Source organism: Bufo gargarizans, chromosome 2 (genome assembly GCF_014858855.1).
Source record: "Bufo gargarizans isolate SCDJY-AF-19 chromosome 2, ASM1485885v1, whole genome shotgun sequence".
Lineage (NCBI taxonomy): Eukaryota > Metazoa > Chordata > Amphibia > Anura > Bufonidae > Bufo > Bufo gargarizans.
The window spans coordinates 172,346,538-172,371,516 of NC_058081.1; the positions used below are offsets into that span (position 1 = coordinate 172,346,538).

The 24,979-nt window shown below is 42.8% G+C and overlaps 1 protein-coding gene across 1 annotated transcript in view; it reads left to right on the forward strand.

The window, feature by feature from the left end:
- The window catches only part of LIPC (lipase C, hepatic type), a 202,396-nt gene that overhangs the window by 130,336 nt on the left and 47,081 nt on the right, over positions 1–24,979 (forward strand). The window contains exon 7 of the mRNA XM_044283292.1: positions 7,109–7,226. Within this exon, the coding sequence (XP_044139227.1) occupies positions 7,109–7,226 (118 nt within the window). The remainder of the gene's footprint in view (positions 1–7,108; positions 7,227–24,979) is intronic.

Sequence of the window (24,979 nt, forward strand, 5' to 3'; positions counted from 1 at the left end):
AGTACAGGGCTGGTTCTAGCTTTGTTAGAAAGGTATTGTCATGTACTATATGATGTCTGATTTTCATTATTTACATCAATCATGGAATAACCACTTTAAGGGTGGGGGGGTTATAGTCACATTTAATATAAACAATTAAGTGAATGACAGTTCCTGGACAGTGACTGTAATGCTCACAGTGTGACACTGTTGCTGCCCCTAACCTAACCCCCCACCTTCCCGAGGTGACCTAAACTGAAGAGGGAAACTTTTCTTGAAAAAAAAGTTTTACTTTGGCACTGCTGCCCTTGCTGGACTCTGCCCTAGTCAAGTATCCTCTGGTCTGGAGCACCCTGAATAAGGTTTTCATTCAGAATATCTGTGTTCTTGGCTACATTCAGGTTTGTTTCAACCCTGACCAGTCTCCCTGTCCCAGCTACTAAAAAAAAATGAGTATAATTCTGCCTCCACCATGCTTCACTATAAGGATGGTATTGGGCAGGTGATGAGCAGTGCCTGGTTTCCTCCAGGCATAATGTCTAGAATTGAGGCCAAAAAGTTCAATCAGTGAATCTTGTTTCTCACAGTCTGAGAGTCCTTTAGGTGCTTTTTTACAAACTCCAGAAGGGGATTCATGTGTCTTTTATTGAAGAGAGGCTTCTTTCTGGCCATTCTGCTATAAAAACCAGATTGGTGGAGTGCTGCAGTGATGGTTGACCTTCTGGAAGATTCTCCCATCTGCACACAGGATGTTTGGAGCTCAGCCAGATTGACCATTGGATTCTTAGTCACCTCTCTTACCAAGGCCCTTATGCCCCGATTAATTACTTTGGTGGGGCGGCCAGCTCTGAGAATAGTCCTGGTTGTTCCAAACTTCTTCCATTTAGAAATTATGGAGGCTACTGTGCTCTTGGAAACTTTCAGTGCAGCAGAATTTTTTTTTGGGACCCATCTCCAGATCTGTGCCTTCACACATCATGCCTCATGGCTTGGTTTTTGCTCTGATGTGCATTATCTGCTGTGAGACCTTATATAGACTGGGTTAAATTGCATTGGCTCCGTGGAGCCAAAGTTCGTTTTGCATGAAGTCACGCAATACTTCTGTTGATTCCTACTGTATGCATATCTGCGTATTGAAAAACTATTTAAAATAGCAATCTGAACTGGGCTTTGGTACTGGCTGGTACCTAGGTATCAAAGCTCACTCCAGATACCTATTTTAAATTGTTTTTAAATGCGCAGATATGCATACAGTAATAATTAACAGATGTCTCGCGCAACTTCAGACACAAAAAACTTTAGCTCCATAGAGCGAATACATTTTAACACTGTATGGATATTGCATTAAAATGTAAGTATTTGAACGGTCAATTTGCTCAAACCTACAAATGAACGCTTATAATATATGTTTGGTCTGATTAGTCTTGCACCATAAGTGTACTGTGTTATAGTCAGAGTGCAACATCATTATTTTGATTCCTATCAAAAACAAGAACAATGCACACAGTGATATCATAATATTGGGATAATGCACACATTGAAGGGACACAGGGATAATGTGCACTGTGATGTCATAGTACCCATATAATGCACACAGTGGGGTCACATTATAGGATGTACTCAGTGATGTCATAGTACAGTGATAATACACACCACAACATTAACACATAATAAAAAGGTTGCCACGTATACCAATGTCACATGCTGGCATAATATCACAGTATAGGGATAATGCAGGAATTATGCCAAAATCAATGTTGTCAATACGGAATAATCCACAGGGCTGCATATACACCCTCTTTCCTACCGTAGTCCTCACTAACTCCACCTCATGCCTGACTTGCAGTAGGCCCCATAGTAGCTGCTATGGCTTTTACACCTGTGGCCGTAACTCATTATCTTATAAACAAAACTAGTTTATTTGTGATAGAAAAATCCCTTTAGTGCTCTTCTAATCACCTAGTTTCTGATGGTATGCTTCATAAAAGAGTGAAATACTGCACAATAAAGCCAGAATGCAAAATCCAGATTAGTCATAAACATAAAGGATATCATTGCCACTTTACAATATACAGGCAATGGCTTACAGTGAACAGTGATGAGAATATAAAGTGGCAGACGGGTGTGTGTGGGGTTGATGTCCAGCTCCGAACTGTATTTCCTTCCTTCTGGACAGTAATGCACCTACCAGATTTACTCTTCTTTTTATAGCATTGTTAAAGCAGTAGTTCAGCAGCCGTATAATCCGCCTCAAGATGTTCAGCTAAGTTAACTACTCTGCTGCGTGCGCGGCTGCAGCACAAACATTTGCATTGTAAAATATAACAGCTATATTTATTTAGCCGAGCTTCTGCTTCCTCATTTGCATTGGTGACTTGTCATTTCCAGTGGAGGCAGTGTGCTCACAAAGAGACCCATAAACCGGGGAAATGATCTTCTTTATACCATGCATGTCTACGTCGAAGGATGATGGAACCATTTCCCCTTCCTCGCTAAGTAGAGTAGAACTAGAACCGAATACCGGAAGAAGGTAATTGTGCTGTAAAAGGTGGAGGATCCCATTTAAGAATTCTCTGATGCATGTAAAGAGTCCAATGACCGGTATAAAATGCACCTGCAGCAATCCTTGGGGATTTCTAACATTCTTAGAGGGATTTTCTGGTTTGCATCAGCGTCCATTAAAATAATCATTTATGACGTTAGCTGTCATTTTGTAATATATTTATTTTACCTTTACCTTCACATGACCATGTCCATGCAGCTTATTTCCTGTAATATTATGTCAAAGCAGCAACAGAGCAGTGATAGGGTAGGGTCTATGTAACTAGTTCGGTGGGAGGTGCTATAAACTAGCTGGGTGTGGTTAGGAGCAGTGATAGGGTAGTGTCTATGTAACTAGCTGGGTGGGAGGAGCTATACACTAGCTGGGTGTGGTTAGGAGCAGTGATAGGGTAGTGTCTATGTAACTAGCTGGGTGGGAGGTGCTATAAACTAGCTGGGTGTGGTTAGGAGCAGTGATAGGGTAGTGTCTATGTAACTAGCTGGGTGGGAGGAGCTATACACTAGCTGGGTGTGGTTAGGAGCAGTGATAGGGTAGTGTCTGTAATTAGCTGGGTGGGAGGTGCTATAAACTAGCTGGGAGTGGTTAGGAACAGTGATAGGGTAGTGTCTATGTAACTAGCTGGGTGGGAGAAGCTATAAACTAGCTGGGTGTGGTTAGGAGCAGTGATAGGGTAGTGTCTATGTGATTAGCTGGGTAGGAGGAGCTATAAACTAGCTGGGTGTGGTTAGGAGCAGTGATAGGGTAGTGTCTATGTAATAAGCTAGGTGGGAGGAGCTATAAACTAGCTGGGTGTGGTTAGGGGCAGTGATAGGGTAGTGTATATGTGATTAGCTGGGTAGGAGAAGCTATAAACTAGCTGGGTGTGGTTAGGAGCAGTGATAGGGTAGTGTCTATGTAATAAGCTAGGTGGGAGGAGCTATAAACTAGCTGGGTGTGGTTAGGGGCAGTGATAGGGTAGTGTCTATGTGATTAGCTGGGTAGGAGGAGCTATAAACTAGCTGGGTGTGGTTAGGAGCAGTGATAGGGTAGTGTCTATGTAATAAGCTAGGTGGGAGGAGCTATAAACTAGCTGGGTGTGGTTAGGGGCAGTGATAGGGTAGTGTCTATGTGATTAGCTGGGTAGGAGAAGCTATAAACTAGCTGGGTGTGGTTAGGAGCAGTGATAGGGTAGTGTCTATGTAATAAGCTAGGTGGGAGGAGCTATAAACTAGCTGGGTGTGGTTAGGGGCAGTGATAGGGTAGTGTCTGCAATTAGCTGGGTGGCTGGGTGTGATTAGGCTGATGCTAGGGCTGTGGCAGAGAAAAGTGAAGTGCATCATGGGTTTGGTTGGATGCAGGAACAGGAAGTGCTACATACAGGATGGAAACCAAAGTGATTGATTAGGATGGGGAAACGGGTCCAAATTGAAGAAAAAAAAAGCATGGGAAAGAGGTACTGTACATGAGGCAAGCATCTACATGAGCATATCTGTTAAAAAACCCTTTAAAGGCTATGTACACCTGTGGGCAATTTTTATTATTATTTCATTGTACCTATTTTGAGCTAAAATCATTTTTTCAACTGGTCTTCATTTTAAAAAAAATATGGCATCCTCTTTTGTGTACATAGCTGGGATTCTGCAGTAGCCATTTCAATGCACGAGGGGAAATATTTGGCCAATCTGCAAGAAAATCTCTGTTTCAAGTGGAATCAGGAGCTTCTTGTCAGTCACTGACTGAATAACATGAACCGTTTCTGCAAAATGAGGGTCTGCAGCATCTGTGCTGTGAATTGCAGTGTCAGTCCAACCACCAGTCTTCTATAGACATAGTCGGGGCACCAGGTCTCTGAGATAACATCAATTTACAGACCATAAAACTTTCACACCCCTTATCTGTAAGATAATTAAGGACTCGTTCTCAAGATCTTTGATATGTTGTTCTGTTATTTTTCAAATGTCCATTCATTCCCCCATGCCTCTGTTCTTATTGTATATACATTGCTGTTTCTTCATATATTCTTGTAGTACGCCTGATGAAGGGACTGGTAATGTCTCGAAAGCTCGCTATGTACCATCATTACTTCTATTTTTGTTAGCCATTGAAAGGTATCAAACCTGCAATACTCTTATTTTGTTTCTCTTAATGAGAGCACTGAACTAGTCCAACCACCTCATGTTCCTTCAATCAATGTGGAGAATCAATGTGTACAATGTTTAGATGTGAGGGGTACAAATATTCTTCTTGCATCCTCTTGATATCTGCCTTCATTAGACACCTTATACGCAGGCATGGGATCCAGCCGGTTCTCTCCGGTTCTGCCGAACCGTTTGTTAAAATTACAGGCGGTTCGCAGGACCGGTGAGAAGCAGGGATCCCGACCCGGTCCTGCAGCTGCGCCTGCACCAGTGGCGTAGCTATAGGGGTGGGGGCGGAGCGGAAGCCGAGAGGAGAGGCCCTGTGTGACGCGCACTGTGCAGGGCAGCTGGGCAGGCGAAGTGAGGAGGGGCCGGGGGAGCGGCTTCAGTTGAGGTGCGACGCAGGACTTAGTCACGTACCTCACTGTGACCTCCTGCGGCGGATCTCGCGAGATGACGTGATGACGCGGCGCGGGAAGGCACAGTGAGCGAGGCATTGGTGACCGCCTGTACCAGGATGCCACAAGCTGTGAAGGAGAGAGAGGTAAGTATTAATTATTTCTCCTAAGCAGGTGCCTACTCCACCTTCCCCTCATCCTGACCCAATGTTTAGATTATTTTAGCCAAACAAGAGTTATGGATGGGGTTGATGACAATATTTAAGGTGGCCACACACAGGGAAACACATCTATTTTGCCCACAGAGTAAGAGCAGCTTTTTTAAGCGGTACTCCACTATGTAATGGCCCCCTCTTTATTATTAATATAATGGCCCCCTCTTTATTATTAATGTAATGGCTCCCTCTTTGTTATTAATGTAATGGCCCCCTCTTTGTTATTAAAGTGGGGGCCATTATATTAATAATAAAGAGGGGGCCATTACATTAATAATAAAGAGGGGGCCATTATATTAATAATAAAGTGGGGGCCATTATATTAATAATAAAGTGGGGGCCATTACATTAAAAATAAAGAGTGGGCCATTATAATAATAATAAAGAGGGGGCCGTTACAGTAATAACAAAGAGGGGGCCGTTACAGTAATAACAAAGAGGGGGCCGTTACAGTAATAACAAAGAGGGGGCCATTATATTAATAATAAAGAGGGGGCCATTATATTAATAATAAAGAGGGGGCCATTATATTAATAAAAAAGAGGTGGTCATTATATTAATAATAAAGTGGGGGCCATTACATTAAAAATAAAGAGTGGGCCATTATAATAATAATAAAGAGGGGGCCATTATATTAATAATAAAGTGGGGGCCATTATATTAATAATAAAGAGGGGGCCATTATATTAATAATAAAGTGGGGGCCATTACATTAAAAATAAAGAGTGGGCCATTATAATAATAATAAAGAGGGGGCCATTACAGTAATAACAAAGAGGGGGCCTAAGGCTTTTTAAAAGTTGAGTGGTATGTGTGTAGTGTATATATAGTGTATTTGTGTGTAGTGTATATATGGTGTATGTAAATATGTCGTGACTGTGTTGCATATATATGGTGTATGTAAATATGTGTCATGACTCGTGACGCGCTGCGTATCCACCGCTGAGTAGGGAACCTGTTGTTAAAAATTTGAATCCCACCCCTGCTTATACGTATACCTTGTTGACCAAATCCATTGTTGTCGACAGGGCTGACTGACAGTCTGATGTGTATGGGGAGCTCCTGACTCTCCCCCGACAGATGATATTGGGAGAGAAAAGGGTACATTGAATTTCAACACTTGACCCTTTTGTTTAGTGGTGTCTGACAGCAGTTTTCTGCTCCCTCTATTCAAAACACTTTCTCGCTTTGCTGAGTGTATATGTGTATGGGGGAGTCAAGAGAGAAGGAACGTTCAGCTGACACCTACTGATGATGTATGAACACCTTAAAGGACTTATTTGGCCTTGGAGCTGTGAACTCTGCAGTCCTCCCTTGTACCCCTGAACATAAAAAAACAACCACCTGTCCACGGCACCACTGCTGCTCCATATCCAGCCTCTTAAAGTTCCCGCAGGACCAGGAAGCAGCTTAGTCCCATGACCGCTGCAGCCAATCACAGGCCACAGCAGTCACAGCAATTTGAACGGTACATCGCCACTGTGATGTAGCATTCAATCCTCTGTGACCACTGAAGGAACCAGAAGCAACCAGAAACAGCAGTGGCAGGACGGGTGGGTGGGGGTTTCATGTTCAGGGAGACAATGGAGGTCTCTGGGCATTGTTGGCCCCAAGCCGGATAGCTAAAGTAAAAATGGAATCGCTATTGGGATATGGAAAATCATGTTCATGAGATTTCATATTTGCCCAAATTGCAATAAAACCTACCTAGCCTTTCTGTATAACTGGGGCAGCCATTCCTTTCTCTGCTTGTAATTGTACTGCCTTCTCCGTAGCACACATTGTCCTGTCTTCATCTTGCAGTTGTCTTAATCTCTAATTCATGATGTTTTCCAGTCATCCACCCAATTTCCTAGGAGTAATGTTCATTTGATTGGGTACAGCCTTGGAGCTCATGTATCAGGATTTGCTGGCAGTTATATTAACGGATCAGACAAGCTTGGAAGAATTACAGGTAATTTCTAATTATTTAGTAGAATCCTGCAACACAACTCATTGCAATAACATATTGATAAATTCCATTTCCAATCCCATATTGCAGTGTGCGATAAACGGCTTGTTTCCAGGATTCACATTCAGTCACCGATATTACTGATTGTCAATGCTAGAATGCAATCATTCCACCCAATGGAAAAGAAAGAAAAACATGAAATAATGACATTTGTTTATACTACAGGGTAGAACTTCAACTGTTTACGATAAACTTTCATTTTTCCATAATTGCATTTTATGGTTATTATCTGCATGTTTAATTATGCAGCTGTTGTGACTGCTATTCATGAATACTAGTTTTATGTAGCGCTACAATTCTACAGTCTACAGTGTGCAGTTATTTTCCGAGTCTGTATTTCTGTGCATATAGACCAGGACATAGAAAGGTTTTGTCATTGCTTTGTTTTATTGTTGTATTTCCTGCTTTTCATTTCTGTCAGAAATCTGGCGGTGAGCCACCACACAACTTGAATGGGGAACACAAGAAAGGATTTCTAGAGCTTTTAAAGACAATTTATCATTGTAGGTGTACTGTATTTGAGGTCAGTTTTTAGACTGGAGTTGCTGTATGCACTTTTGGAAAATGTATAAAATCGGCATACAGTAATAATACATTTAGTGCAAGTATGATGTGGTTTACACCTATTTCAGTAAACATACACCTGGGGGGTTGCCTGGAAAGGAGTTGCAACGTTTTGTGATTTTTTTTTTTTATGCACATACATGAGTTATTGAAACCATTTCTAAAAATGACATATTCTGTGTGAAAAGAACTGAAATTAAATGACATACAAACATTGAATAAAATAAAGAGCAAAAGAATGGGATACTCTGCATCCCATAACCGTGGTAGAGCCTCTAACCCCCATGCAAATCCTATATGGCTTAATAGAAAATATCCTACTACATTAGTGAATTCCTAACCTTTACATCTACTTGTTACATTTAATACAATGTCCCTTCGCCCATTTGTTGAAGTTCATTCCTCCAAGGCCACCAAGTGTTCAGATATAGTTGCCTATTATTATTTTCCCAGCCTGCTAATTCCTCCAATCTATTAATTTGTTGTATCTTATTCTTCCAACCCCCCAAGGATGGAGGGATGGGGTCCTTCCAGTTTAAAGCAATGAGAAGTTTAGCAGCAGCTAGCATATGTGTAGGGAGGTTGTCTTTGGACTGTTTAAATGTAAATTGCGGCAGCCATAGAAGAACCAACTCCGGCGTCAGCACCACATTTAAAGAACATATCTTATTTATGTCTTTGTCCACTTCCTTCCAGAATCGCTCAATCAATGAACAAGTCCACCATATGTGGAGCATCGTACCCTTTTCCCTCCCACACCTCCAACATTTGACATTAGTTGCAAACCCTATCATAAAATGGAAGTCTGGTGTTTTATACCACTTCGTTATAACTTTGAAGTCGGACACACCTAGAAAAGCCACTAGCATGTGCCATAATATATTCAATGTCTTCTTTCGAGAAGGACCTATCTAGCTCCTTTTCCCATTGTGTGATATAAAAAGGTTTGGACGGTGCTCTGTTTTCTAAAAGGTTTTTATAAATTATTATGAGATTCTCTAACCAAGATGGATCAGGTAGGGGTAAAGAGACCATTGACCTCACCTTTCTAAAGGTATGAGTGAAATCCAATTGATGTATATGAAGTGAAGTTCCTGGATTAGGTATGTTGCATATCTCAGAAATAGGTGGGGCTTGTTCATTATCCAATAAAGATGATAATTTAACAATCTTCAACTTCAGCCACCAGCTGTCTCTAGGGTTCCATTTTGGATTTGAGAAACTGGGTAATACTGTAAATGGAGCCAATTTAGACAGACCCCGGTTGGACTGAGGCAGAAGTGGGATGATACTACAGATCTTTATCATCTCTCTAGTCATTTCTCCCAAAACCTTGCTAGCTTTGTCAAGTAATATATTTAGCCATAAACAACTATGCAAGTATGAACCCATTAGGTGCCTCTCAATACCTAGATAAGGCAAGGTCACTCCATCATTCGCTAACCAGGCCCATCTAGCCAGTTGTATAGATTTGTGATACAAGTTGAGATCTGGTAGATACCCCCCTTATTTTTCTTTTTTTCGTTAGATAAGAATATGCCAACCTCGGTCTCTTACTCTTCCATAAAAAGGAAGTAAACAAAGTTTTGAAGTCCCCCAAAAACTTGTTCAGAATTTTTATGGGAAGGGACTGTAAGATATATAGTATCTTGGAAAGGACAAAGTAGATAAAAGGTTCTTCCTTCCAAACCAAGACATATAGGGGATCTGCAGGGAGCTCAAATATACTGTAACTTGATTTTGTGTGAAAGCGTAAAATTGAGCTGAAAAAGACGTAAAGGGTCTTCTGAAAATGTAATCCCTAAATACTTAATAGTTGATTTAAGCCATTTAAACGGGGTTGAGGCTTTCATGTCTGGTAGGAATTTAGAATGGACTGATATATTTAAGGCTTCTGACTTAGAGTAGTTTATCTTGAAATTAGATACTTTTCCATACATGTCAAAGATCTGCATTATTACAGGCAGTGATTCCTCTGGGTTGGAGACAAATAGTAACAGATCATCAGCAAAAGCTGTAGTTTTGTGTGTGTACTGTCCCAAGGTAAGTCCTCTGATCTGATCTGTCTGCCTTCTCTTGAGTAACAGAGTTTCCATACATAAGATATACAGTGTTGGGGATAGGGGGCAGCCCTGGCGTGTTCCGTTTGTGATTGAGAAAGGATCTGAGAGAAGGTATAGAGAGTATAGAGAGAGAAAATAGCTTCTATAAACTGTGAGGGAAGGTGACATTTTTTCAATGTTTCTCTCATGAAATACCATTTCACCCTACCAAATGCCTTTTCTGCATCTGTACCCAACAGCAGAAAAGCCATTTTTTTTGTGTTTAGCTGCCTATATTGCATGTGTCACCCTCCAAACATTATGTTTTCCCTCTCTTCCCTGCACAAACCCCACCTGTTCAGGATGAATCAGATGTCAGGAATGGGGCCAATCTATTCACCAGAAGTTTGGACCACCATTTAGGATCACATTTTAAAAGAGAGATAGGCCTTCTGGGTCTTTACCCTCCTTATGTAATTTTGTAATATGGGCTTTCAGAGCCTGCGCAGGTAAGGATGAGCCAAGAAGAAGGGAATTACATACTTCAAGAAAGCGGGGTATTAGGATTGCAAGCCATCCGGACTGGGGCTTTTGCACGAACGTATGGAGTTCAGCACGTTCTCTAGTTCTGTAGTCGTGAAAGGAAGGAGGAGGGAGTTTCTCTCCTCACTAGACAACCCGGGGGCTGTAACAGATTTTAAAAAGGCGGAGATTAATGATAGGTTGGATTCCGGCATGTCATTTGAGGTATGTGAGCTATTAGCTATGTTGTTTTATTTAACGTAGTACTCTTGAAAAGCTTTGGCAATTTGAGGGGTGGTGGTAGCTTTATGAGTCCCTGTAGTGTGAATTGCAGAGACAAATGTTTTCTCTCGTTTCTTCTTGAGGAGTTGCGACATTATCTTGTTTCCTTTGTCCCCGTGTGCGTAATATTTGTATTTAAGCATTTGTAGGGATTTCGCCGCCCTAATATTAAGAAGGACTTTTACTTTTTGTCTAAGTATGTCAGATCTTTCATATGCGTGTCTGATTTTTGTTGTTTGTGTACTTTTTCTAGAGTCTGTATATGAGCTGTCAGGGAGTTTAGAGTTTTCATTCTGTTTTTCCCAAACGTGCCTAGACCTATAAAATTTCCTCTGATGACAGCCTTATGGGCCTCCCACACCATGGGAGTAGATACTTGAGTATTCAAAACATTTTAAAAATTCCTCTAGCCTTTTCCCTAGTTGTTCTGTATGTATTGCTGATTCTAATAGTGTGTCATTCAATCTCCAAGACCATGCTCTTTGTGGGAGGCATTTTAAAGCTAATGACATTTTAATAGGAGCATGGTCTGAAATCACTATGGCGTCAATATCCACTTTACGTACTGCTTGTGTATGAGAATCTGAGAGGAACAGATAGTCAATGCAGTGATAGGAAGAGTGAACCTGAGAGAAATATGAAAAATCTCTGTCTGTGGGATGTGTAAGCCGCCTCATGTCCACTAAGTGGGCTTATGCCAGCGCTATTTTCAATTTCCTCCATTGTTTAAGGCAGTATGAGGAACGGGGAGGGGAAATATCCATCGAGGGCTCTAGAGCTATATTTAAATCCCCTTCTAGAACTACTAGTCCTGCATAATTCTTCAAAATCTTCAGTGATGCAATAATCCAGGGTATCTGTTTCTTATTGGGCGCATACAGATTAGTTCTGGTTAATTTGGTATCATACAGCAGGCCTTGTATAATTAGGAGCCTGCCCTCTGGGTCTATATATGATTTCAGCTATGGAGACTCCTCTTGATGTAGAGGAATGGGTTGAATGGTTCCACTGTAAAAATGGGGAGTCAGGGAGTTTTGGGATGTGATTATGGCGAAAGTGTGTCTCCTGTATGAGTACTATGTCTGCTTGTGATTTGTGAAGCATGCTGAACACTTGCCTGCGTTTCTGCGGTATGTTGAGACCATTGACATTATGAGATAAGATCCAAAGGTCAGCCATAGGGAAGCTTTTGAAGGAGTCTAGCCTGAGAGGGAGGGCTCCACCACGGTCCACATAACAGTCCTAGTAAAACTATACAGAATACAAATAAAAAAATATGAACATTTTTGTAAACCAAGGAGTAGAGAGAACAAGGACCTCTACTATGTCAGAGTACTCTTCCGGGGTCTCTCTTCCCTCCGCCAGCCAGCATAAAAACATGCGGAGGCCCCAGAGAGAGAGAAAGAACCATGGAGATGGCCACCAACCCGAAGGGGGTGAGAACATCCATTATCAACAAATAACACTATATATGCTTCCAGCATATTAAGCCTGTGTATGTGTTACCTTCACACATACCAGGTATAAGTATATAATATGTAATATATAAAATATATAATACATAAAATATGAATTGTAGCGAGCAAACTTAGAACTCTAGAACACTCTTAGAACATTAGTAGAGAAGAAAGGGAGTGTTCAGGAAAACTCAATGACTCCATAAGAGAGGAAAGGTACATGGAAGAGTCAGTCGCTCTGACCCTCCACCTTCCCACCTTCCTTGAAGTGTGGTGAAACAGGAGGTTAGGGTACAAGAGGGACCAGACATACTATAAAGATGATAGTGCACAGATAAAGTTAGAAATATCTTGGGGTAAGGACCATTGTGACCTATTTGAATCTGGGCTGCCACAATCTCCTGGTCGGAGTGGTTAGCCTAACAGAGGGTGCCTTTCTTCAAGTGTCCTCTTTGTCCTGAGCGGCTTTGTTCCCTCTTGGGGATTTGTTCTTACGGACCAGTTGCCAGTCCATTTTATTTGGTAAGCTTGGTAGTGGACCATCTTTGGCTACTGGTAGCCAGTGTGCATTCTTGATAGGCTCTATACCCAGCTTTTCCAATACCTCTGGAAGATCTGCTGGTGTTCTGATTGTGATCTGGTGGCCATCTTTAATTGTGGCCAAGCCAAAGGGAAAAATCCAGCGAACTGGAAGCTTGTAAGCTCTAAGTGCGTCAGTAAGCGGTTTTAGCATCCTACGCTTAGCTAAGGTACTGGGAGCTAGATCTTGGAATATTTGGAGCTTAGCGTCTTTGTATGTTAAGTCCTTAGTGGACCTAGCTGCTTGCAGCAGCGCGGTTGTGTCCAAGTAGCTTAAGAGGCCACAAATTACATCCCTTGGTGGGTTACCTAGCAGGAGGACCAGTCTCAGGGCTCTATGCGCCCTCTCAACCACTAAGGCAGATGCCCTTTCTGGGCCCACTAACGTGGCAAAGGTATCTGTTACTGATTGGGAAAGCATGTCAGCTGTAATATCCTCTGGTATACCCCTGAGGCGCACATTTTTTCGCCTGCTCCTGTTTTCCTGGTCCTCTAATTGTAAGAAGGCCAGATTCAGATGTGCTCGATGGGAGTGTAGGGTCCCCTGCATGTACTCACTGTGCTGGATGGCTTGTTGGTGTGTGTCTTCCAATGCAGCGACTCTCTGGCCCACCTGTTTTATTTCGTATTTGATGTCTGCAATGTCCTTCTGTAAAGGTGATAAGGCCTATAGTACTTTCTTGAAAAAGGCGTGAGATAGTAGCAAGTCCTCAGTTTCTCCTAACCCATCCGACATAGTGCAGGAGCTTTAACCATCAGAGTTGTCTCCCACCGCTGCAGCTTTCGCGGCACCCAGCGCCATCTTATTCTAGCTTGCTGGAGATGTGCCTCTTTTCTTCAAGAATTTCTCCATGTCAGATTGCCCCTAATGTAAAAATGCAGTGGCGGTATTGCTGTTTTTCTCATCTCCCTCCCAGAAAGAGTTAATAAAAGTTAATCAGAAAGTTATGTGGACCCACACCTACACCGAGAACAGAGCAGGGAAGGTGGCGGAGGGTGTATTGCTCATGCGCAGCCGCCCTCCATTCATTTTCATGGGGCCGCTGAAATTAGATGAGCGCTGGCTCAGCTATTTCTGTCGGCCCCTCAGAAATGAATGGTGGCGGTGGCTGTGCAAGTGCCGTGCACTCCCATTCACTTGTATGGTGAGAACGCTTGGCGATGGCCGGACCCCGGAAAACCCGGGGTTCTCTAGCCACCACTCTCCCTGCTCCGTTCTCCTTGTAGGTGTGGGTCCCAGATGTAGGACCCGCACCTATCAGACAATGGGGGCATATCCTAGCGATATGCCCCCATTGATGGGAATACTCCTTTTATAAACACTCATCCCTTTCCCTGGTCCCTGAGAACAGGACTTGAAGACTGTATTTTATCACACAATATATATTTCATAGAAATCTGACTTTTACTTGTAAACCACAATGATCAAAACCACAAACTGCTTTTATTTATCACAACATCAGTTGTTACATGGGACGCGTTTTACCCCGTCCAGAGGCTTTGTCAGTTGAACTTCAACTGAACTTCAATTTATGTCTCTAAAAACTGAAAAACAACAGCAAAATTTTACAAAGGTATCCACTATCAAAGTTAATTTATACATTGAAGATTAGGGGAATGTTCAGCATCATTTTTTATTATAACAACCCTTATGTCTGAAACCAGACTACATTAAACAACAGACAAGCTCTTCTTCTTAGAAGGGTCTCCAAATGGTAAGCTGATCAGAGTGCCCTGATGCTACTATTGGCAGCAAGTGTTCAATTTCCCGGCAGAGCCATCGGAGTGGAAATGAAATATTACATAGTTCAAATCAGTAGACTGTCAGTGTAATAGATAGATGTGGCTTGTCGTCCAGAGTGAGAGACATGCTTCGTAGTCACTCTCCCTCTAGCCCTCTATATACTCAGAATTTTCTAATAGGGTATTGCAAAACAGTTGTTCCAAACCAGGCAACCTCTTGAAGACCACAGCTAGGAAAGTACCTGGCCAAAATTAAAGGGGTTGGCCATTTTCAGGCTACTTATGACCAATGTGTATGTAAGATGACTAGATGGCACTTATTAATTTAGCCTTTGTCAATATCCAGTGCTGTTTGCTATATTTCTTAAGCTGTGTTCCCTTGTTAGGCAAATCTTTTCTGCTGTCCCCATAAAGGTCCAATCCATAAGACGGCCGCTGATGGAGGGTTATGTGACCAGACACATCACTCAGTCTCCTCCATTCAAATACACTGAACCAAACCCCTAACAGTGCAAATACAGATGGCAGGTGCAATGTGTTTGAATGGAGGAGACATCACATGGAGGTTATGTTATTTTTATTTTCCATGTCACTAAGAAAAATATCCTAAAAATCTTGTAGTTTTTGCAGTGGCCATTGAGCTTAATAATAGGCTACACTTCTTGGTCTGTACTCTGCCTAATACCTGTATATAAGATAAGCCCCGGATTCACCATGCACCATAGGTTATGGTCACAGCTAGAGATGAACGAATCGAAGTTGACGAAGTGTAATTCGATCCGAATTTCAGGAAAACTTTGATTCGCACTAAATCCGAATTTACTCACGCTTCGTGGAGCAAGGAACTGTGGGAACGAGGGATCACCCACAATGCCATGCATGCAGCCAATCAGCATCCCAGCCAGCCCTGTGATGTCACAGCCCTATAAATAGCCTCAGACATCTTGTATTCAGCCAGTGTACTTAACTCAGGGAGAGACGTCAGCAGGCACTAGGGACAGTGGTAAAAAAATGACTTTTATTTTGCTGTATAGAAGTTCAGGGAAAGGATAGGGAGGAATCATTCCACAGTATTGAAGCAGAACAGGGTTCAGTAGGGGAGTTTACAGCCTGGGTAATACAGTAGGAACAATCCTATTACACCTTGCTGCACTGACTGGTAGAGATGACCTTGCGATTTGCCCGGCGGTCGTTTCGCTGCAAACTTTGCTCGTTCGCAGTTCGCATAACAGGCGAACATATGGCGATGTCCGCAGGCGAACATATGGCGATGTCCGCTGGCGCCATATTCTTTGCATTGTGCAGAACTTTGACCCATCCATCAGGTGGGACAGGACAGCCAATTGAGACATTTCAGCACATGGACATACTCCCTACCCTATAAATAAACTCAATCTGGCCGCCATTTTACATTCAGTCTTTTGCCAGTGTAGGGAGAGGTTGCTGTGTGGAGCAGAGACAGACTGTTGGAGAGTATAGAGACACCAAACGCTAGCTAATAGGGCCACAAAAGTCCTTTTACGGACTGGTATAAGTGTGCTATCGATAGGTGTGACACAGGGGTGAGGGGTGCGATATACTTATAATATACTTTCTAACATGGAAAGTATATTATAGTGCATTTGTATTGTGCAGCAGTTGTGTGTGGTTCTGCTGTGATACTGCAGCGATACAGAGGGACAAACGCTATTGGAACAACTAATTGCAACTGGTGTGCTATACCAGTTGCCCCCCAAAAAATATGATTGAGGCAGGGGTGTGATATACCTATTATATAATTTCTATATAGTGCATTTGTATTGTGCTGCGTTTGTGTGCGGTTCTGCTGAGATACCGCAGCTATACAGAGGGACAAACGTCATTGGAACAACTAATTGCAACTGGTGTGATATAAAAGTTGCCCCCCAAAAAATCTGATTGAGGCAGGGGTGCGATATACCTAGTATATAATTTCTATATAGTGCATTTGTATTGTGCAGCATTTGTGTGCGGTTCTGCTGAGATACCGCAGATATACACAGGGACAAACGCTATTGGAATAACTAACTGCAACTGGTGTGATATACCAGTTGCCTCCCAAAAAATCTGATTGAGGCAATGGGTGTGATATATCTATAATATAATTTCTATATAGTACATTTGTATATTGCATAATTTGTGTGCGATTCTGCTGAGATACCGCAGCTATACAGAGGGACAAACGCCATTGGAACAACTAATTGCAACTGGTGTGATATACCAGTTGCCCCCCCCCCAAAAAAAACTGATTATGGGGTTCTATATACCCGCTTCCACAAATACTGCACTTCTCTAAGGACTTTGGCACAGGGTCATTTTGAAAATGACAGGCAGAGGAAGAGGCAGGCCGTTCCACAGGGGTAGTAAGGGTCGGGCAGGTGCACCCGGCCGAGCCTAAGTGGGAAGTTGGAGAAGGTGCGTGCGATTACGTCAAAGGACGCACCAGAGTTGGTTGAGTGGCTCACTCAGCCTTCAGCTTCTGCATTTCATCCTCTGTATCTGCACCCTCCTCACTCTCTGCTGCATGCACCCCCAAAGACACCACCACCACCATAGCCCCTCCACTCGAGTCAGATGAATTATTTTCCCATCAATTTCCAGACCTTACCGATGCGCAGCCATTCTTGGCAACGGATAAGGAAGAGGAGGTAGCAACGGCCGCCACCCAGCGGTCTGATGACAGTACCCAGATCAGCCCAAGGAGGGTGGTCCCCGCTGTTGCTGCCTACTCCGAGATCTCTAATGTCAGTGTTGGTGAAGGTGACGATGATGACGTGTCGATGGATGTCACGTGGGTGCCCACAAGAGCGGAAGAGGAGGGGAGTTCAGAGGCAGAGACGGAGCAGCAGATAGGGAGGAAAAGCAGGCAAAACTCGCAGTGCACAGGAGGAAAAAGCAGACTGGAAATGTATCTGGAGCAAGCCATCCACCATCCACGGTCACATCTTGCGCTCCCAGACGCCGGCACATGGCTCCACAGTGTGGACTTTTTTTAACGCGTCCGCTGCTGATAATAGTGTTGCCATCTGCAGCCTGTGCTGTCAACGCATACGTTGCGGTAAGCCCAACACTCACCTAGGGATGACCGCCTTAAGAAGGCACCTGGCCTCCCATCACTGAGCCCAGTGGGAGCAACGCCATCAGTAACCACAAAGCCACACTCCTGGTTCTCCACCTCCTGCCTCTTCTCCTTCTCCTCTCTCCTCCCATCTGTCCTCCACTCCACCTTCCACCAAGCCGTCGTCGCATTCATCTGGCAGAAGGCAGGCTTCCGTGGCCCAAATGTTCGAAAGTAAAAAAAAAGATGACGTCGGATAATCCTCTTGCCCAGCGGCTGACCGCAGGCTTGTCGGAACTGCTAACCCGCCAACTACTGCAATATAAATTGGTGGACTCGGAGGCCTTTAGAAAATTTGTGGCCATTGGCACACTGCAATGGTAGGTCCCCAGAAGGAAATATTTCTCCCAGAAGGGCATCCCTGGACTATATGGGCACGTTCAGCGGCAACTTAATATATCTCTGGCACACAGTGTCGGTGCCAAAATATATCTGACCACAGACACATGGTCTAGCAAACACCGGCTAGGAAGGTACATAACTTTTAATGCCCACTGGGGGAACCTTCTGACGGCCGTCAAGCATGTAACCCGTGGCACCCGTGTGGATTTGGTGTTACCGCCACAGATTGCATGCAGGCCTGCCTCTTCTTCTCCTCCTTCTCCTACTCCATCCTCCATCTCCGCTGACTCCTCCTTTTCCACTGCTACCGCCTCTTCCGGTGCACCCCCCAAGCTCTCCAGAACCTATTCGATGTGCCAGGTGAGGCGTTGCCATGCTGTGCTGCGGCTGTTGTGCCTGGAAGCCAAGAGCCACACCGGTCCTGCACTCTTTTCAGCATTGCGGTCACAGGCCGATAAGTGGCTAACCCTGCACACGTGCCGTGCATGGCACATGTCCTGAACTTAGTTGTGCAGCGATTTGTTGCCAAATACCCCGGGGTCCAGGACAACTTGCAGCAGGCCAGGAAAATCTCTGGCCATTTTAGAAGATCTTACACGGCAATGGCTCGCCTTGCTGTCGTTCAGCGGCGACACCACTTGCCTGTCAGACATATGATTTGTGACTGCCCGACACGCTGGAACTCCACCTTGTATATGCTTGATAGGCGTCTCCAGCAGAAACGTGCCGTTAATGACTACCTGTACGAACTCTGCAGCAGTACAGGTTCTGGGGAGCTTGTATTTTTTTCTCACCGCGCCAGTGGCTGCTCATGCGCAATGCATACAGACTTTTGCGCCCATTTGATGAGATAACCAAACTGGTCAGTCGCAGCCAGGGCACCATCAGTGACAATGTACCTTACACCTTCTTTCTGGAGTGTGCATTGTGTTGTGTCATTGATCAAGTCGTCGAGGAGCAGGAGCAGGAAGATGAGGATGTCGCAATGCTGAATGAATTCCCAGGGGGGGCTACTCCATCTGAGACAAGTCAACAGGAGACTGAAGAGGAGTCTATTTGTACTGGAGTAAAATTGATATCCAATGACCGTCTAATATACCTCCAGCCACATAATTACTTGTTCTTTTTTGTCCGGTGAATGCCTAATGTTTCAAGCCTGTACTACACTGGCCTGCAGTAAAATTGATATTGTATGGCTGTCTAATAAACCTCCAGCCACATAATCACTTGATCATTTATGTACAGTGAATGCATAGGTTACAGGCCTCAAAAATTAACTGGCCAACAGGAAAATTGTAAATCGGTGACCGCCTAATTTACCTTCAGCCACATTATCAATTGTGCTTTTCTGTACGGTGAGTGAATCATTTTTGGGGCCTGTAGTTCACTGGCCTGCAGTAAAATTAATATCCATTGACCATCTAATATACCTCCGGCCACATTTTCACTTGATCTTTTATGTATGGTGAATGCATAATTATTTGGGCCTATAATCTAACGGCCAACAGTAAAATTGTTATACGGTGACCGCCTAATGTACCTCCATCCACATTATCAATTGTTATTTTCTGTCCGGAGAATGCCTAATGTTTGGGGCCTGTACTACACTGGTCTGTAGTAAAATTTATATTGAATGACCTTCTAATATACCTCTAGCCACATAATTACTTCTTCTTTTCTGTCTGGTGAACGCCTAATGTTTGGGACTTCGGAGGAATTCAACACCTGTGACGACCATGTGTTATCGAATTTCAACTATTATCATTAGTTTTTTTTTCAAGAGGGAGGATTTCGTTAGCCATGTTTTTATTCCAATTTTATATTTTTTGTTCTTTTAAACATATATATTTGACATCTATTTGTACTGGACTGCAGTAAAATTGATATCCAATGACCGTCTAATATACCTCCAGCCACATAATTACTTGTTCTTTTCTGTCCGGTGAATGCCTAATGTTTGGGGCCTGTACTCCACTGGCCTGTAGTAAAATTGATATCCATTGACCGTCTAATATACCTCCAGCCACATAATCACTTGATCATTTATGTACGGTGAATGCATAATTTTTGGGGCCTGTAATCTAACTGGCCAACAGTAAAATTGTTATACGGTGACCGCCTAATGTACCTCCAGACACATAATTACTTGTTCTTTTCTGTCCGGTATATGCCTAATGTTTGAGCCTGTACTCCAGTGGCCTACATTAACATTTTTATCCATTGACCGCATACAAACTGTCACAGTACACCAGTAAACATGGTATCGCAGTACCAAAAATCTCATAGAGCATGGACATGCCGGCAGAGCAGCAATACAATTAATGTTCCATACACATTAATTACAATAGCAGAGCATTACAAACTGACAGAATGGCTAATACTCTTTGACCATCAAAGAAAGAAGAAAGCGTTTAAGGCCCATTTTTACACGGGCGAGTTTTCCGCGTGTGTGCAAAGCGTGAGGTGAACGCATTGCACCCGCACTGAATCCGGACCCATTCATTTCTATGGGGCTGTGCACATGAGCGGTGATTTTTACGCATCACTTGTGCGTTGCATGAAAGTCGCAGCATGCTCTATATTGTGCGTTTTCCACGCAACGCAGGCCCCATAGAAGTGAGTGGGGCTGCGTGAAAATCGCAAGCAAGTTCTGATGCGGTGGAATTTTCACGCATAGTTGCTAAGATGACAATGTCATGGATAAAGTTGCAGATAGCTGGAACGTATAAATAAACGACCGACTGGCTTGATCCCAAACTAAGGAGCATATAGGCGAGCCCTTTGAAACCCTAAGAGCTCTCCCTGCCTGCTATGCACATGCAAGGGTCTCAATGATAGACGATTGCATGCCCACGTACCTAAGACTGTATGACACCTGAAAACCCTATAATAGTGAGGCGACACGACAACCGGCTCCCTGCACTTAATACGGACGGAGTCAGGGTCACCTAGAATCAAGCCAGCAAGGAAACACAATAAAGGAAAATACTTATCTGAGCAAAGAGCAGCAGCAGCCGCCAGCAGTGAACACTTCATCCAGGAAGTAGTATAAACCGCAAAGTGAGGCAGTATGGGAGGGAATATAAAGGAAGACGGTTAGTCTAAATAACTGACACCTGGCAGAAGGAAAGGAGATGACAAAGTCAAACCAAAACAAAGAACATCATACAAGAGGTAGAGAAGAACGTCTGTCAGACCTTCTCACAGAACTTGTATTATTTCCCTTATAACATGGTTATAAGGGAAAGTAATAGCATTCTTTAATACAGAATGCTTAGTAGAAGGTCAATTGAGGGTTAAAAAATAAAACAAATTTACTCACCTCCTCCTCTTGATTGCATAGCAGCCGGTCTCTTCTTACTTCTTTAATCATGAGCTGCCGGCTAAAGGACCTGTGGTGACGTCACATCACATGGTCCAATCACACGGTCCATCACCGTGGTGATGTACCATGTGATTGGTTGGACCATGTGATGAGCTCAGTGACGTCACCACAGGTCCTTTGACAGGTCCTAAAGAAAGAACAGGAGACCGGCAGCTACGCGATTAATTGGAGGAGGCGAGTTAATTTTTATTTATTTTTTTAACCCTTAATTGACCTTGTACTAAGCATTCTGTATTAAAGAATGCAATTATTTTCCCTTATAACCATGTTATAAGGGAAAATAATTACATCTACACAACCTTGAACCCAAATCTGAACTTCAGTGAAGAAGTTCGGGTCTGGGTACCACATTCAGTTTTTTATCACACTCGTGCAAAACGCATTGCACCTGTGCGATAAAAACGGAACGCCATCGCAGTCAAAACTGACTGCAATTGCGTACCTACTCGCGCGGGTTTGCCGCAATGCACTGGTACACGCATCCGGACCTAATCCGGACACGCTCATCTGCAAGGGGCCTAAGGGGGAGAGTACTGAGAATGTGATCCCCTTGAGATCCCCCATCTCCTCATGCTGCTTCCCCATGTTGTATAGATCATCTTATGTACGAGGGATAGTTGCATAGGAGGAGGAGAACCAAACCGGCCATTTAGCTACAAATTTAGGGTGGGTATGGTTCTTATAAGCCATCATTTTTTTCATAAACGCAAGTGGTATTGACCAGATCCAAGATCTCTTAAAGTTTGGTAATGGTAGAGGATTTCCAATAACTGGTTAGGACCAGTTTCGTGGACACGAGAATGTGCGCTACAACATGACGAATCCTGGCTGAAAGGTCTGTAATGCCGAGAAATAATAAGGCAAGGGCTGGGGCGGGAGAGAAGGACCATCCAGTGATTGTATTTAACCCCTTAGAAACGCATGACGTACCGGTACGGCATGTTTCCCGAGTCCTTAAGGACCCACGACGTACCGGTACGTCATGAGTTTAAAATGAGATTGTGGCGCTGCGGGGGTTAATCCGAACGGGATGCCAGATGAAATCATTCAGCCGGCATTCTGTCACAACGCCGGGGGGGTCAATTCAGACCTGCAGTTTGCTGCGCTTTCTGACGATTCTGATCCCCGCGGTCTCTGACCGCGGGGATCAAACTTCAAAATGCCCCAAATAAAGTTAACAACTCAGGGAGCACCCTCCCCCTCCCATCGGGGGGCTGCTGTGCCTTTGCAGCCCCCCGATGGAGAGGGAGAGAGCCCCCAGACAGCCCCGTCCTTACCCTTCCCCGTGGCTACAACTGATCAGACAGGGAAGGTTCCCTTGGCGACAGGACGCCTTCTCAGGCATCCTGCTGTCCATGGTGCTGAACAGATCTGTGCTAAAGGCATAGATCTGTTCAGGCAAAGTGTAAGTAAAATACAGTACAGTACCCTATAAAGTGTACTGTACTGTATTATACAGACATCAGACCCACTGGATCTTCAAGAACCAAGTGGGTCTGGGTCAAAAAAATGTAAAAAAAGTGAAAAAAGTTAAGATAAAAAAAACATATTTATCACTAAATAAAAATAATAAAATACACTACACATATTAGGTATTGCCGCGTCCGTAACGACCTGATCTATAAAACGGTCATGTTACTTTCCCCGCACGGTGAACGCCATAAAAATAAAAAAATAAAAACTATGAGAAAATAGAAATTTTGCCCACCTTACTTCCCAAAAAAGGTAATAAAAGTGATCAAAAAAGTCACATGTACGCCAAAATAGTACCAATCAAACCATCATCTCATCCTGCAAAAATCATACCCTACTCAAGATAATAGCCCAAAAACTAAAAAAACTATGGCTCTTAGACTATGGAAACACTAAAACATGATTTTTTTTTTGTTTCAAAAATGAAATCATTGTGTAAAACTTAAATAAATAAATAAAAAGTATACATAGTAGGTATTGACGTGTCCGTATCAACCGGCTCTATAAAAATTTCACATGACCTAACCCATCAGGTGACCAATGTAAAAAAATAAAAACGGTGTAAAAAAAGCCATTTTTTGTCATCTTACGTCACAAAAAGTGTAATAGCAAGCGATCAAAAAGTCATATGCACCCCAAAATAGTGCCAATCAAACCGTCATCTCATCCCGCAAAAAATGAGACCCTACTTAAGATAATCGCCCAAAAACTGAAAAAACGATGGCTCTTAGACTATTGAGACACTAAAACATTTTTTTTGTTTTAAAAATGAAATCATTGTGTAAAACTTACATAAATAAAATAAATTGTATACATATTAGGTATTGCCGCGTCCGTGACAACCTGATCTATAAAATTACCACATGATCTAACCTTTCAGATGAATGTTGTAAATAACAACAACAAAAAATGTGCCAAAAAAGCTATTTCTTGTTAACTTGCCGCACAAAAAGTGTAATATAGAGCAACCAAAAATCATATGTACCCTAAACTAGTACCAAAAAAACTGCCACCCTATGCCGTAGTTTCTAAAATGGGGTCACTTTTTTGGAGTTTCAACTCTAGAGGTGCATCAGGGGGGCTTCAAATGGGACATGGTGTCAAAAAAAACAGTCCATCAAAATCTGCCTTTCAAAAACCGTATGGCATTCCTTTCCTTCTGCGCCCTTCCATGTGCCCGTACAGCAGTTTATGACCACATATGGGGTGTTTCTGTAAACTACAGAATCAGGGCCATAAATAATGAGTTTTGCTTGGCTGTTAACCCTTGCTTTGTAACTGGAAAAAAAATATTAAAATGGAAAATCTGCCAAAAGAGTAAAATTTTGAAATTGTATCTCTATTTTCCATTAAATCTTGTGCAACACCTAAAGGGTTAACAAAGTTTGTAAAATCAGTTTTGAATACCTTGAGGGGTGTAGTTTCTTAGATAGGGTCACTTTTATGGAGTTTTTACTCGAGGGGTGCATCAGGGACATGGTGTCAAAAAACCAGTCCAGCAAAATCTGGCTTCCAAAAACCATACGGCGCACCTTTCCCTGTACGCCCTACTGTGTGCCCGTTCAGTAGTTTACGGCCACATATGGGGTGTTTCTGTAAACGGCAGAGTCAGGGCAATAAAGATACACTCTTGTTTGGCTGTTAACCCTTGCTTTGTTAGTGGAAAAAATGGGTTAAAATGGAAAATTAGGCAAAAAAATTTAATTCTCAAATTTCATCCCCATTTGCCAATAACTCTTGTGCAACACCTAAAGGGTTAACGAAGTTTGTAAAATCAGTTTTGAATACCTTGAGGGGTGTAGTTTATAGAATGGGGTCATTTTTGGGTGGTTAATATCATGTAAGCCTCACAAAGTGACTTCAGACCTGTAGTAGTCCCTAAAAATGGGGTTTTTGTAAATTTCTGAAAAATTTCAAGACTTGCTTTTAAACTTCTAAGCCTTGTAACATCCCCAAAAAACAAAATATAATTCCCAAAATAATTCAAACATGAAGTAGACATATGAGGAATGTAAAGTCATCACAATTTTGGGGGTATTACTATGTATTACAGAAGTAGAGAAACTGAAACTTTGAAATTTGCTAATTTTTCCCGATTTTAGGTAAATTAGGTATTTTTAGGTATTTTTTTTACTTAATTTTACCAGTGTTATGAAGTACAATATGTGACG